At 37.4% G+C, this 15,042-nt stretch overlaps 1 protein-coding gene across 4 annotated transcripts in view; it reads right to left on the reverse strand.

Annotated features, from left to right (window-relative positions):
• Positions 1-2,819: 2,819 nt before the first annotated feature.
• Positions 2,820-15,042, reverse strand: part of NSUN3 (NOP2/Sun RNA methyltransferase 3) — a 71,788-nt gene continuing 59,565 nt past the window's right edge. For 2 of the 4 annotated variants that reach the window (XM_077994059.1, XM_028844709.2), the window contains one exon: positions 2,820-3,081. In XM_077994059.1, coding sequence (XP_077850185.1) covers positions 2,979-3,081 — 103 coding nt within the window. In that variant the 3' untranslated portion in view covers positions 2,820-2,978. Of the gene's footprint in view, positions 3,082-14,453; positions 14,814-15,042 lie in introns of those variants that run through there. The other 2 variants (XM_015129246.3, XM_077994057.1) reach the window with 1 other exon arrangement.

Genomic DNA, 15,042 nt, shown 5'->3' on the forward strand with positions numbered 1-15,042 from the left:
TTCTGAATATGAAACTCTCTTTGTGCTTTCATCAGCCTCTGTTTGAATTTTTACTCCTTTCTGCTGAGAACTTTCTTCCTTTGTTGATATTCAAAAGAACCTGTTAAATTAATGTATTTCATGAAACATTTATGAAACATGCACTACAGGAAAGCAGGGAATGAAGAGCTAGGGGAACTCAAAGATTCATAAAACAGCTTCTGACCCTCAAAGTTCTTACATACTGGTGGGAAAACAAACTCATACACAAATATCACAAATAAGTAAGTCTAGCCTGAAGATTCCGAAAGAAAACATTCTGTGAATTCACCTGACAAAGGGGCTACTGTAGAGAAGATGCAAAGACAAATTTATACAACTATTTTCGATGAGACTATATTAATGGGAGTTTCTGAGTTCCACAAGATTAAAAACTAAAGAAACCCTCAATAAAAAAAAAATAAAAAGAATAAGAAGAAAAAAAAAAAGGAGAAAAAGAAACCCTCAACTAATTGTAATGTCTACTTCTAAAATTGATGATGAGACTAGCAATAGCTTCATTTATTGTCTGCTTACTATGGGCTAAGCAATGTGCTAAGTACCTAAAGGTATTACCTCTTTTAGATCTCACAAAATGCCTGTGATATAGGTTTTATCATTGTTCTTTTCATTGCTGTTATTCTAATTTTACTGATGAGGAAACTAAGATATAAAGAGGTTAAGTAACTTGCCTAACATCACACAGCTAGAAAGTAGCATAGAATTCAAACTCAGGCAGATTGACTCTGGTACATGTACCGTTAACCAGTATATCTTCCACAACATGATCATTTTATTAAAGAGGAAGGATAATGAGAGAATAAAAGCCACGTGGAGAATGGGGTAGGTGAAGGGAGATACACAGAGATAACTGCTGCAGTTGATTATAGAATTTAGCTGTGTTTCTCAGTACACAAGGCAAAATGGAAAATAATACAATTCATATAGGCCAAGTAATCTGAAAACATGCACTGAAAGCTAAGAGAAATTAATAATCACAGGCCTACATGGGGTAGGGTTAGAGGGGAAGGCAGAAGGGAGGCTTTGAATGACATGGCATATAACACCTTATATAGGATATTTTTAATGTGCTAAAATCAACTGTTACTTAAACCAAGAATAAACCAGTAAAATGAATTTTTGTAAAGACACATGGAAATGAATTTACATTGTCCATTTATGTACCTTTTTTACTTAACTGGATGCAAAAGGGAGTGGCTGGTTAGCAGTGGTTTTCAAATTGCAGATTCCAAATCATTAATGGGTCATGAAATCAATTAAGTGGGGGGTCAAGGTCAGTTAAGTGGAATAGTCTTCAAAAAAATTATACATATATACATATACATGTACATATATGTGTGTGTGTGTGTAATACATAACAAGTTTAAGGATAAATATTGTGTAATAAAACTTTCTGTATGTCTATGGGCTTACATTTGTATGTCATCTTATAAACATGATTCAAATTCCCTAAAAAGTCTGAAAGCCACTGCCTTAGCTTTGACTATTCATCTTGCCTATCACTTATCTCAGCTGGGCTCTTGTCAAAAGCTACATTAAGAATAATATCAGATTAAAGTCATTAGAGAGTGCTTGTAATGTATTTTGATTTGTTGATTAAAAGGAGACCTTCATGCTTTAGATTTCAGGCAGAGTGAAAGGAAGTTGTTTTGTAATTAGGGAGGTTTTTATTTGCACAGAAAGGGGGAGTATCTCATTTCTGCGGAAGGGAATCGCAAGAAAGTGTGCAGGATGAAAAAAAAAAAGCATTTCCGTTTCTCTCTCTCTCTCTCTCTCTCTCTTTCCTTGAGACTGGGTCTCATGCTTCGTTGCCTACGAGGCTAGTCCCAAAACTCCCGAGCTCAAGCAATCCTCCTGCCTCAATCCAAGTAGCTGGGATTAAAGGGAGCTCATGTCTGGCTTCAAAAACATTTATCACGAAGCATGAGATCTATTTTGATCTCTTCAAATGCATGAGTGCCTCCCTCACTCTTCTCTCAGGGTGTCCTGGTCACACAGTTGTCCGGGTGTAATTATTAATAGCTTGCTTTTCTACTCTCAAAAATGTCTTAGTTGGATGATAAATTACATGGTCCCCTTTTCAGAGCAAGGAACAAATGTCCCTGCCCTGGAAAGATATATTTGTAGGGAACGGCTATACCAAAAATATTATGTCCTTTTATTTAAATTATAACTTCCCTGTGCTTTTCTTTCTCCTGGCAAATCTTCTAAGATATACTTGTCAGAGGAGATTCCTTGTTTTCCTACTGAGCAGTATCAATAAAGACCATAGCACCATTTCTCAAACTGAAGCTTAAGGACTTGGGGATTCTCAGATGACTCTCTGCTAACTGAGCTCCCAGTGAGAACGTGGGTAATTATATGTTTCATACTGAAGCTATTCTGAAATTTTAAAGATATAATGTAGGTATATTCTGTATCATCTGGAGGGTCACTATGAGATTCTAGTGCTTAAGAAGGTGTTTATGTTATTATCAAGTTAACCCCAAGCAGTACTATTTTAATATTTGTGAAATAACTTGAAAACACTAAAGCTGTTTTTAATATATAAATTCTGTATTTATGGAAAGTTGGAGAGAAAACAGCCTCATAAGACACTACAGAAAAATCAAGGTTTTTCGGTAATTCAAACAGAGAAAATTGGTGGAAGAACTGAAAAATCATGTGATGTACAATAGCTAAGACACACTGAACACTAAAATCCTACAGCTTAATAGTAAGTACAGTGCTTTGATTTCATGAGGCAATATAGTTTGAACAGAACAGCATCATCTGAGGTATTAAATTAATGCTTTTTATTTTAATTTTATTTTCCAATTGTTAACAATGTTTTAGAGCTTTGTGGATTTTAAAATTGTATAAAACTATACGTATACAGAATTTTTTACACTGTTACATTTGTTCATTTAAAATAAATATTTTAATAAAACACTGAGGTCCTAGAGAATGTTTTCAGCTCCTTTATTATACATGGTACTTACATCACCAAACTTTGAGATGCAGAAGAGCGAAAAACACCATGCTTGGAAACAGACTGGTCTGCTGTGAAAGAGAAACAGAAACAACTTTGCTTTCTGTCATGTTGGCTTAATAGAAATGCCAGTTTAGCAAAATGAACGTATTGCCAAGAATGTGAACATAGCTGGTGGTACTCTTCAACGAGGTTCTTTCACCTGTTTCTCCCTTGTAATTCCCGTCACCTTCTCATGCTTTATTTGCTCCTGTATTTATCACTCCTCTTAGATCTATTTTGGTTCTCCACTATTTTTTTTCTTTCTCCCTTGACTTTTGTGTACAGTTTTAATCCTTTGCCTCAGCTGCAGTTACAGGTCAGAGGACTTTTACAAAGAGAAGAGACACGATCAAATAAAACACCAGTCATGTAAATACCTGGAATATAGTAATGGCTCAAAATGTATTGACTTTTCTTAGAGATAACCTATTCTTACTTTAAAAATTAGGCAGCCAAAGTTTAGAAAGTTTTAGGCCTATTTAATGTCACAAATTCAGTTAAAGGCAGAAGTAGTTCCAGATCACACTAATTTTTCACATTAAAAAATACTCTGGGGTAACTGATAAGACTATGAAGATTAAGATTTTTCTATCATTTCTGTGCTACCCCAACAATCTATTTTTTGACTGTCCTTGATGTGAAGTACAACTTCTTTTTCTATTTTAAGATATTCTCATTTGCTGTTCTGCCTTTGGATATTCCTTGTAGGTTTGAAGCATCCTCCAGAAGACAATTATGGATTTATCCATTGACATTCCAACCTTATTATTGAGCCTATTTCATTTTGAAATTTTCCCACACTGTATGCATGCTTCAGCATGTTCATAATGTAGTGGATTCTCTATTTAATTTACATCTCTCAGTTCAATGAACAAGGTTTTGAAAGTGGTTTGACTATTTCTTCAATTCACTGTAGAAAAACTAAGCATTGCAGCCTACAATACAGATACATTGTTACCAGATAGAAGTATGAGAACAAAAAGACAGTATTTTCAAATTTCTTGTTCACTGCAAAAATACCACCAGGTGCCCTAGTAGAATTAGCAAATTACTGAAAGGGTATCCTAACCAATGAGCTGGAGTTGAGACACTTTAACCATTGTGATAATTAGGTTTCCTCAATAGGATTACTCAAATTTCTATGAAAAAAGTAAAAGAGAATGTAACTTATGTGTGTGTGTGAAAGAGAGAGAGAGAGAGAGATCGATCCAGCTTTCAAAGCAAGATAGCTTAGTATAATATAAGAGCTCAGACTTCCTCATGTAGTTAAGTGGGAGTCACTGACATATTTTAATCACAATAATGACATGATGGAATTTTGTTGTAAGAAGAGCACTTTGGCAGCAATAGAGAGTGTAGACTGTGAGGTATGAGGCAGTAGGTAAGAAGATGAGTTTGAAAGAAAATTCAATAGCTCAGTGAGCTCAACTAAGGCAATGCCAATGGTATTAAGAGAAAAATAAGAAAGACAGGTCTTGGTTATTATCTAGAGGTAAGAGTGAGGAAAGACAAAGAGAAAAATGGAACATTACTTCCAAGTTTCTAACTTGGTGGTGGCTGGTGGTGTTTCTAAATCAACTGAGGAGAAGAGGAGTATGAGTCAAGAAAGTTAGAGTCAAGGACATTCACTCTGATAGCCACAATTTTCTCAAGCAATGAGGAGGCGGGGGCATCTTCTTTTTTTTTTTTTTTTTTTTGAGACGGAGTCTCGCTCTCTCACCCAGGCTGGAGTGCAGTGGCCGGATCTCAGCTCACTGCAAGCTCCGCCCCCCGGGTTCACGCCATTCTCCTGCCTCAGCCTCCCGAGCGGGTGGGACTACAGGCGCCCGCCACCTCGCCCGGCTAATTTTTTGTATTTTTAGTAGAGACAGGGTGTCACTATGGTCTCAATCTCCTGACCTCGTGATCCGCCCGCCTCAGCCTCCCAAAGTGCTGGGATTACAGGCGTGAGCCACCGCGCCCGGCGCAGGGGCATCTTCTAAAGAAAATAGGAGAGGGTTTATGTGGGAGAGACGTAGAGAATAGTCCAAGTTTCAAAAAGTCACTAATGAAAACAGAAAAGAAAGCCGGCCAAGGAATAGTCAAAGTTTTTGAGCAGTGTAAAAATCTTAGGTGAGCATGAATTTGTGGTAAAATAAATCTGCACAGTTCTGTAAACTTGTAGTGACATCAATCTGCACTGTCTACTGTATGATTTTCTTTTTTTCCAAACAATGCTCAGCGATGTAGGATCTATCAGTAGAGGTATGGACTACTACGGACTGACATAGAATTGCAAGTTTCAACATCAAGTGCAATGGGAATGTAAGACAATGACAGAGATGAGGGCTCTGTGTTGTAAGTTGTAAGGCATTAACCTTAGGGTCCAGGATGAAGAAAGAAAGAAAACCAGAAGGGAAAAGGATAGTCTTCAAGGGAATTAAGTTTTAAAAACTATAGGTATCAAGAAAACTGGATTGCAGTTTAATAAAAATGAGAGAATAATAAAGCTGGAAGAACAGGAGGTACTGAGATTAAATACTCTTAGGTGGAGAAATTTTAGATCTGTGTTGTTCAATATGGTAGCCAAGAGCCACATGTGACTATTTACATTTACATTAATTAAAATTTAAAAATTCTTCTTCAGGGCTGGGCACCGTGGCTCATGCCTGTAATCCCAGCACTTTGGGAGGCCAAGGTGGGTGGATCACTTGAGGTCAGGAGTTCAAGACCAGCCTGGCCAACATGGTGAAACCCAGTCTCTACTAAAAATACAAAAATTAGCCTGGCATGGTAGCAGGCGCCTGTAATCTCAGTTTCTCGGGAAGCTGAGGCAGAAGAATCTCTTGAACCTGGGAGGCAGAGGTTGCAGTGAGCTGAGATCTTACGACTGCACTCCAGACTGGGCAACAGAGTGAGACTCTGTCTCAAACAAATAAAGAAAAAAATTGTTCCTCAGTCACGCTGGATTGCAGTGGCACATTCTCAGCTCACTGCAACCTCCGCCTCCTGGGTTCAGGCAATCCTCCCAGTTCAGCCTCTCAAGTAGCTGGGACTAGAGGCACGTGCCACCACTCCCAGCTAATTTTCTCTATCTCTCTCTCTATATATATATATAAAATATATAATATATATTTATATATTATATATAATATATTATATATTTTTATTTTATATCTATATTTTTTATATATATATATATATATATATTTTTTTTTTTTTAAAGATATGGGGTTTTGCCATGTTGCCCAGGCTGATCCCGAACTCCTGGGCTCAAATGATCTGCCCACCTCAGCCTCCCAAAGTGTTGGGATTACAGGTGTGAGCCACTTCACCCAGTCACACTAGCCACATTTTAAGTGACGAATAGACACATATGGCTGGTACTGTCCATATTTGATAGAGCAGATAAAACAATGCAGAAAGATCCATTGGAGAGTGTGACTCTAGACAATGCCAGGTTCTAGGAAATGCTCAGGAGTGTCAGTTACTGAATGAAGAACATGGAGACAAAAGCTGTTGGAGAAGAGGCAATCAAGGAGCCAGGAAGGCAGGATATTGGATAGGTTTTCCACAGACATGATGAATTCAGCCAGGATGGTAGCAAAAGTTCTGATGGGGAAGACATGAACTAGATACTGTAGTCCTCAGTGGATGTATTAATAGAAGGTGTGACCAGATAGATGAACACCTCCACTTTGTTGGGAGTAGTAATATGCTTCCTGGTGGTGCATCCTAAACCCTTCATGCCTTACCACACTGTCCCTTGCTCTTGAAACATGCCTGACTGACTCAATCTAGGCTCTGACACAGATATCACTTAAACTTCTCCTGGTTCAAAAACCACCTTTTCTAAAATTGTATCAAATTGCTTCTGCCAACTCAATACTGTTGGGTGTAAGAAGAATCTATTGAATTAATTCTATATGGCCAAGTTGACTAGGTAGCTGAAAATAATGCATTAATGGGCAGAGGTACAGCTTCATATAGAAGATTTACAGAGATTATCTTTACTATCACAAAGCAGTCTTTTAAGGAAGAACGAACATAGGTAGTTTGATTTGTGTTATGTCTGCTGTAAACAATAGAGTAAAGAAGACATTTCAAAATTGACCTGTAATTCAGTGCTAAGCTTTTTTAAAAATGGGTTATACTAAATCTAAGGAGGAAGAAAGTGTGGTGGAGCTTATATCTCTTTAAAATTTAATTTGCTAACTCAAAGATTAACTTTGTGTTTATAAACACATTTATTACAATATAGGACTTAACCTGAAGCTTTTATGATCAATTTAAGATAAATGATTATCAGGTGAAAATGTGGTATAACTCGTTATCTTGGCTATTCATGACTAAAAATACCACACAAAACCATTTCCAGTGGCATCAGAGCTAGTTGTCACCATCATAACCTCCCTTCCCTTTTGAGAGTTGGCAGCTGTAAGCTATGAGCCCACAGTCATCCTTCCCCAGTAACATTAATTCACAAGTCAACACAAGTTCTCCAGCTCTCTCCCCACTGCCCCTCACCCTAGCAATTACTGTGAATACCTTGACGAAGAAAGGTTAACCATTTTGAAAAAGTTGTTAACACTTTGTGTGGATAAATAGGTGAAGAGTCTTTCTCTCTCTAACTTAAAAATTGTAAGCTGATAGAAGCTCTGTCCCTCTCCTTTCCTTTCACCACTGCCAATCTCTCTGAACTTTGTCCATTCTTGTCAATATCTGCAATTCTATTTCCACTGGCTTTTAAGAACTAAGAAGGAGCTGGATGCTATGCCTTTGTGTTTTATTTTTCAATGAACTATATACATTTTTAGTCTGTTGGTTCTGCTAGGTTGTGTAGTTATTTGTGTGTAATAGGCTATTCCATAGCAATACGCAGTGGAAAATTCCTTTTGACAAGCCATAGCAAGCTTAATTGAGTCATGCCGTATACCATTAAATAGCTTCCAGTGGGGCAAACGTTCTCTTTCCTAAGGTAGCATATGCTTTCCCTGGGTTTCAACATAACAATATGTCCTCACGTGACTAAGGAAATTACTTTTTTCATTTGGGAAAAGTTTCAGAAAGGTATGGAGTTAATCTTTGAGTTAACAAATTAAATTTTAAAGAGATATAAGCTCTACTACACTTTCTTCCTCCTTAGATTTAGTAGAACCCATTTTTTAAAAAGCTTAGCACTGACTTACAGGTCAATTTTAAAATGTCTTCTTTACTCTAGTGTTTAATCATTCCCTAATGAGAATCCCGTATCAATTTTTAAAATTTTTATTTTATTTTAAATATCACACAATAATATTAATAGAAACTCTTCTGTCAAGATAGTATTTCTGGTTCTCTCCCATTGACTTTGCCTGAAGTCACTCCAAATTCTGACATTACTCTTCACGTTTTCAGGACAGATGCTGTTAGAGCTTTCAGCAAAAGTAGTAGATTATCAGCATACATTAGTTAACTTGTGAACCTCCATCTGAATATTCTTCAGCTACCAATGGGATCTGTGTGATTTTCTAGCTTCAATGTCAGTCTGAAGAGTAACATCAGAAATGGGCACCATCCTTACTTCCCTCCCCAGTGCCGCAATGAGGCAGGGAAAGGGAGATTGTAAACCATTGGTTCAAACCATATAAATAGATAGAAAATAAATTGTGCTATCTGCTCTATTTGTCCCCAAAGCCAAATTTACCTAACACAAAATACAAGTAGTCTCATTCAATTGCATCAAAGGACTTTTTGGCATCTAATAAAATTATTGCTATTGGTTCTAATTTTCTCTTTGTATTCCAGATGAGTTGAATTCATCTATGCAGATTATCTCCCGGGCATAAAGGCTTCTTGGATACGGGTCTATTAGATTTGTGATTATTTGCTCACGTAGCCAGGTGTGCAGGTAGCTATTATTTCCTACCTGCCCACATTGTATGAAAGAATATTTTTCACAATACTTCGAAGGGAGTAATATGCAATCTAAGTATAAGGTTATAGGAATATACATAATAAGGTAAAGAACTGCAAGACACTTTGATTTCCAACCACAGATAATATCTGATGCTTAAAAAAATTCAGTACAAACCATTTCAATGCATTACATTTATTCACAGTCTATTTCTGAAACTAGTGGCTGCTGAGCGTGCGGATGGCAGGGAGAAGTTAATGTGTTGGTGAGCAACCTAAATTTTTATAAAGCTATTTTGAAAGTAACTCAATGTCACAGAAACTAATATCAATTACTCTTTGCTTTACAACCGACACTGCAAGTCTGCTCCAGATTCCCATTCTTCAGCTCAGCATCTGCAAAGAAAAGGAAGGCAGAGAATACCCTCCACTGGAGATTTCCGGGTATCAAAATCACAAGACACACTTCTTTAGACTATGGCCTGAAACAGTTCAAAGGTTGTTTTTTCCCCAAGTATTGATTAATCCTTTCATTCCCTGGGAATAGGGTATTACACAAAAGGAGGAAACTGAACAATGGAAAATAGGGGTAAAGTCAGTTAATAATCTTGAGGGTTCAAATAACCTCCACTCTGTGAGACAGCACAGTGTTGGGAAAAAGGCCTGGGTGTTGGAACCGGTTTTGATCATGGTTCTACCCTTTAACTATGACATATGAAGTTTAATGATTTATAATTAGCCAAAGAGAAGAGAAGGTGAGGGAAAACATGCATCCTTTTTTTACAAATAATAATACATGAGGTCGAGCACAATGGCTCACACATGTAATCCCACTACTTTGGGAGGCTGAAGTAGGAGGATCGCTTGAGGCCAGGGATTTGAAACCAGCCTGGTGAGGTCATATCTCTACAATAATAATAATAACATTAGCTAGGCATGATAGTGTGGACCTGTAGTCCAGGCTACTTAGGAGACTAAGGCAAAAAGGTAACTTGAGCCCAGGAAGTTGAGGCTGCAGTGAGCCATGACGACATCACTGCACTCTAGCTGGGTTGGGGGCAGTGGGAGGAACTAAATTCCATTTGATTCAAAGTGAAAAAAAAAAAAAAAAGGGTTTAAATGAAAATGAAACTCTGCTGGCTTTGCAGGACTGGCCTGGCACCTGACCAGGAAAGGTTAACGAAGGTCAAACGAGCCTCCCACTGCATGGCCAGGAAGTGGTTTGTGGAGAAATGGGTTTGGAAGATTTATCTGGTAAGTTCTCAATCATTCAGCTGTGGCCAAACTGAAAGCCTGTGAGCTGTACTCCTGACACCCAGAGTGCGGAAGCCCCAGAGGGTGAAATCCCCCAGAAAATTCATGTTCTCCCCTGGGATGGGGGTGAGGAGGCCATGCAGAAAGATGTTCTGAGAAACCAGTGCTCTAAGAAAGTAACATGTTACCAGACCATGCTTTTTCTAGTTTTAGAACATTTTATATAACTCATAAAACAGTGTTTGTATAAAAATTCACATAAAGTTGCTAGAAAGCATACAATTTCCAAAAATGTCCTGGGTTTTCGTTACATTCGGTTTTCTAAGGATGCACTCCAATCAATGGAAAAACGCAGACACTATGCAAGATTTCATTATCTTTGGTAAAACTATTCTAATCATTTTGTCTCTTCACAGTATTAACCCTGATAACCACTTTGTGCAGGGTCTGCTATTATTAGGATGTCAGAAAAACATTAAAGCTGGATCTACGAGAGGTAAGTATTTCCAAACAGCAGTAATGGCTCCTTGGCCCCCATCCCCACTTCATATATCTATACAGTCTATCTTCATATAGCTATACAGTCTATCTTCATATATCTATACAGTCTATTGGCTGTACCCTTTACTTACCAGTGTAGCCTTGGCAAACTACAAACAGAGCTGAGCTTTGGTTTTCTCATTCACAAAAGGGGGTTATAATATTTATTCCTGAGTTTGTTTTAAACATCAATAAAGACAACATATACAGAGGGCGCAGGGGCTCACGCCTGTAATCCCAGCACTTTGGGAGGCCAAGGTAGGTGGATCACAAGGTCAGGAGTTCAAGACCAACCTGGCCAAGATGGTGAAACCCCATCTCTACTAAAAATACCAAAAAAATTAGCCAGGCGTGGTGGCGGATGCCTGCAATCTCAGCTACTTGGGAGGCTGAGGCAGAAAATTGCTTGAACCCAGGAGGCAGAGGTTGCAGTGAGCTGAGATCACGCCACTGCCCTCCATCCAGCCTGTGTGACAGAGTGAGACTCCACCTCAAAAAAAAAAAAAAAAAAAGACAACATATATAAACAATTTACAGAATATTCAATGCTCAATAAATGTTATCTATTTCATTACAATTTTTTTTTATCTTCTCATTTAAAAAAATAATTTCAACTTTTTAGATTCAGGGGATACATGAACAGGTGTGTTACATGGGTATACTGGATGATGCTGAGGTTTGGGGTACAGTTGATCCCGTCACCCAGGTAGTGAGTGCAGTACCCAACAGGTAGTTTTTCAGCCCACACCTCCCTCCTTCCCTCCCCACTCTAGTATCACCAGTGTCTACTGTTCCCTTCTTTATGCCCATGTATACTTGATGTGTAGCTCCCATTTATAAGTGAGAACATGTATTAATATTTAGTTTTCTGTTCCTGAATTTGCTTAGGAGAAAAGCATCCACCTGCATCCATGTTGTTGCAAAAGACATGATTTCATTCTTTTTTATCACTGTTAATATCACACGGGGTACATGTACCACATTTCCTTTATTCAATTCACTGTTGATGGGCAGTTAGGGTGATTCCACATCTTTGCTATTGTGAATATTACTGTGATGAACACACAAGCATATACGTCTTTTTTTGGTAGGACAATTTGTTTTCCTGTGGGTATACACCCACTAATGGGATTGCTGGGTCAAATGGCAATCCTGTTTTAAGTTCTTTGAGAAATCTCCAAACTGCTTTCCACAGAGGCTGAAGTAATTTACATTTCTACCAACAGTGTATAAGCAGGTCCTTTTCTCCACAGCCTCACCAGCATCTGTTATTTTTTTTATTTTATTGACTTTTTAATAATAGCCATTCTGACTGGTGTAAAATATTATCTCAGTGTGTTTTGATTTGCATTTCTCTGATGATTAGTGATGAAGAGCACTTTTTCAAATGTTTGTTGGCCATTTGGATGTCTTCTTTTGAGAAATGTCTATTCATGTCCTTTGCTCAGTTTTTAATAACGTTATTTGTTTTTTGCTTGCTGATTTAAGTTCCTTATAGATTCTGGATATTAGACCTTTGGCAGATGCATAATTTGCAAATACTCCTCCCATCCTGTAAGTTGTCTGTTACTCTGTTGATAGTTTCTTTTGCTGTACAGAAGCTCTTTAGTTTAATTAGATCCCACTTGTCAATTTTTGGTTTTGGTGCAATTGCTTTAAGTAATAAAATTATATATATACACACACAAACACAGATACATGCATTTTTCAGTAATCATAGGAAGCTATAATTCAGTAGCACACCAAGTATTCAGATTAAGCTTCATCACATTATACTGGGTATACTGGGAAAATAATGACATCCAACAAAGTACAGTGTGCAGATTTACTCTGTGATTAACCTACACAAAAGAAACCTATTTTTAAAACCTACTGTGTCTGAAGATAAAAAAACAAATAATGACAACTTAAAAAAGAAAACATCATTTCTACCATCATTGCCCTTCTGTATTTACCCAATATACTTGATTTGGTTCAAGAGTTCTAGCTTTACTTTATTGATTTGGTCCAAGAGTTCCAGCTTTACTTTATTTCTATTTAATTATTATTATTATTATTTGCTACAGAGTTTCACTCTTGTCGCCCAGGCTGGAGTGCAATGGTGAGATCTTGGCTCACTGCAACCTCTGCCTCCTGGGTTCAAGTGATTCTCCTGCCTCGGCCTCCTAAGTAGCTGCGATTACAGGTGCCCGCCTGTAATTAGCCACCATTCCTGGCTAATTCTTTTGTATTTTTAGTAGAGTCGGGATTTTACCATGTTGGGCAGGCTAGTCTCGAACTTCTGACCTCAGGAGATCCCCCTGCCTCGGCCTGACAAAGTGCTCGGGTTACAGGTGTAAGCCACCGTGCCTGGCCTTTAGCTTTACTTTAAACATATCAGTTGTACATAAAGAAAAACAAATGATTAACACATTTAAAGTACAGAAAAAAAAATTCTTCCTAAGACTTCCTGATGATATGAACTCGGTTACATATGCTTGCAAACCAAAAAATATTAATAAGCAAATAGTCTCTAGTTTAAATGCACAGAATGTAATGAACAATTCAAAAGTATCCAGCTTTAGCAGAATTTTGTATTTCTATAATCAGATGAAGTTTTTTTTTTTTTTTTTTTAAAGGCCGGTTTCCAAAGAGATGCTATCTTTTGAGATGTGCTGCATAATTTTTCTTAATAGTTGGAAAAATATGTTTGGACTCTAAGTGAAGTAATTTCTGGAGAAAACGTGTGATTCTAACCAAAGCTAAAACCCTAAGAACATAGAAAGAAATGTATACAGTATTCCCACGATTTATGTAAACATAGAGAGCCACTTAGTAAATGGCATTGGGTTCTGGTAATCACATAATCCACTCTCATTAGGCATCTCCATCTTGTGCATTAATATGTGACATCATATTCTCATAGAACATTTTATAACAAAGTGAAATAAAAAGCCCTTCCAGATTGTGAATGTAAGATAATCAGATTCTGTAGTGCTCATTATGACTGCAATTATGTAACAAAACCCTCCAAATATAGCTCAGTTATTGCAGTTATTAATCATTCTGGTTTTGTCTCAAGCACTTGCTTTATAGCCTGCTGGATAGACTCCATAATTCTATAAGCTGAATGTCGAAAAGTCAAACATGTGCATGTGAATCTGCTGTTTTAAAGGCCTTTCAACATAATTTACCCTTTCAATTTGTATTTGCGAATGCAAAAAAAGTGGGGGAAATAAAGCTGGTGTCAACAGAGTCACTGACCTTCGCAGTAAACATAAGATAGTCTTTAACAGAAAACAACTTTGCAAATAAAAAAGCTATTTTGCTAGAACTAGAAACAGTATTGCTTAAAAAGTTAGTCTCAGAATATCAATCAGTTCTGAGACAATCAGTTACAAAAGTGTGGCCGGGGGAACCTTGAACAAATCTGTACATTTGATATGGGGGAAAATGGTCAGAAGCGCTGGCAAGTGTGCATTTTTGAAGGTTCAAAGCACTATCATAGAGAGAATACAGATCTAAGCATGTTATGCATAAAACCACATATTCTGATTAATTTAACTATAAAATGCCAAGCAAAGATAGCAGATTTATTATATAGAACAAACACCATCTGCACCACCTTAAATCATTGCTGCAGATATATTTCTAGGAAAAAAATACACCTGAACGATTCTCAAGCCTAGATTCTAAGACACTAAAGTATTAACTAAATAGGATTCCAAACAGACCCAGAGAAAGTTACTGCATAATTATTTAAATATTTATTTAAATGCACTGAGTTCAGAAAAATAAATACAATAACACATAAACATGGTTTACAAATTCATGTCACCATTATCCTGTGCTCCATGATTTCTTCAATTTGGCTACATACATTGGGCCCCAGGCTTTGCCCTTATCTGGAATCACTAAGAGCCCACATTCCTGGCCAGTGGGAGAAAATGTGAAGTCGTGGGAGCAAGTCCTTGCTATTCCTTTAATGTCCATAGGCATGATGTTACTGTGGGAGTTTAAAATTTCACTGATCACATCTTGATTTTCTGCCTTGGAAAGTGTGCATGTAGAGTATACAAGTATCCCTCCAGGACGTAAGGCCTTAATTGCAGACCTGTGTACAATCCGAAAAATGTGAAAGATCAGTTAAGTATATTAGAAAGAAACCTGGGGGTCTGAGAGAAAAGATTACATAGTTAAAACTAAGTAACTTTACTCTGACTTACACTGCAATTATTTTGGATGTTTTCTAGTCTTTTTTCTAGTCTTTTTTTTTTTTTTTTTTGAGACAGAGTCTAACTTTGTCACTCAGGCTGGAGTGCAGTGGCACGATCTTGGCTCAT

The sequence above is a fragment of the Macaca mulatta genome, chromosome 2 (assembly GCF_049350105.2).
Source record: "Macaca mulatta isolate MMU2019108-1 chromosome 2, T2T-MMU8v2.0, whole genome shotgun sequence".
Classification (NCBI taxonomy): Eukaryota; Metazoa; Chordata; class Mammalia; order Primates; family Cercopithecidae; genus Macaca; species Macaca mulatta.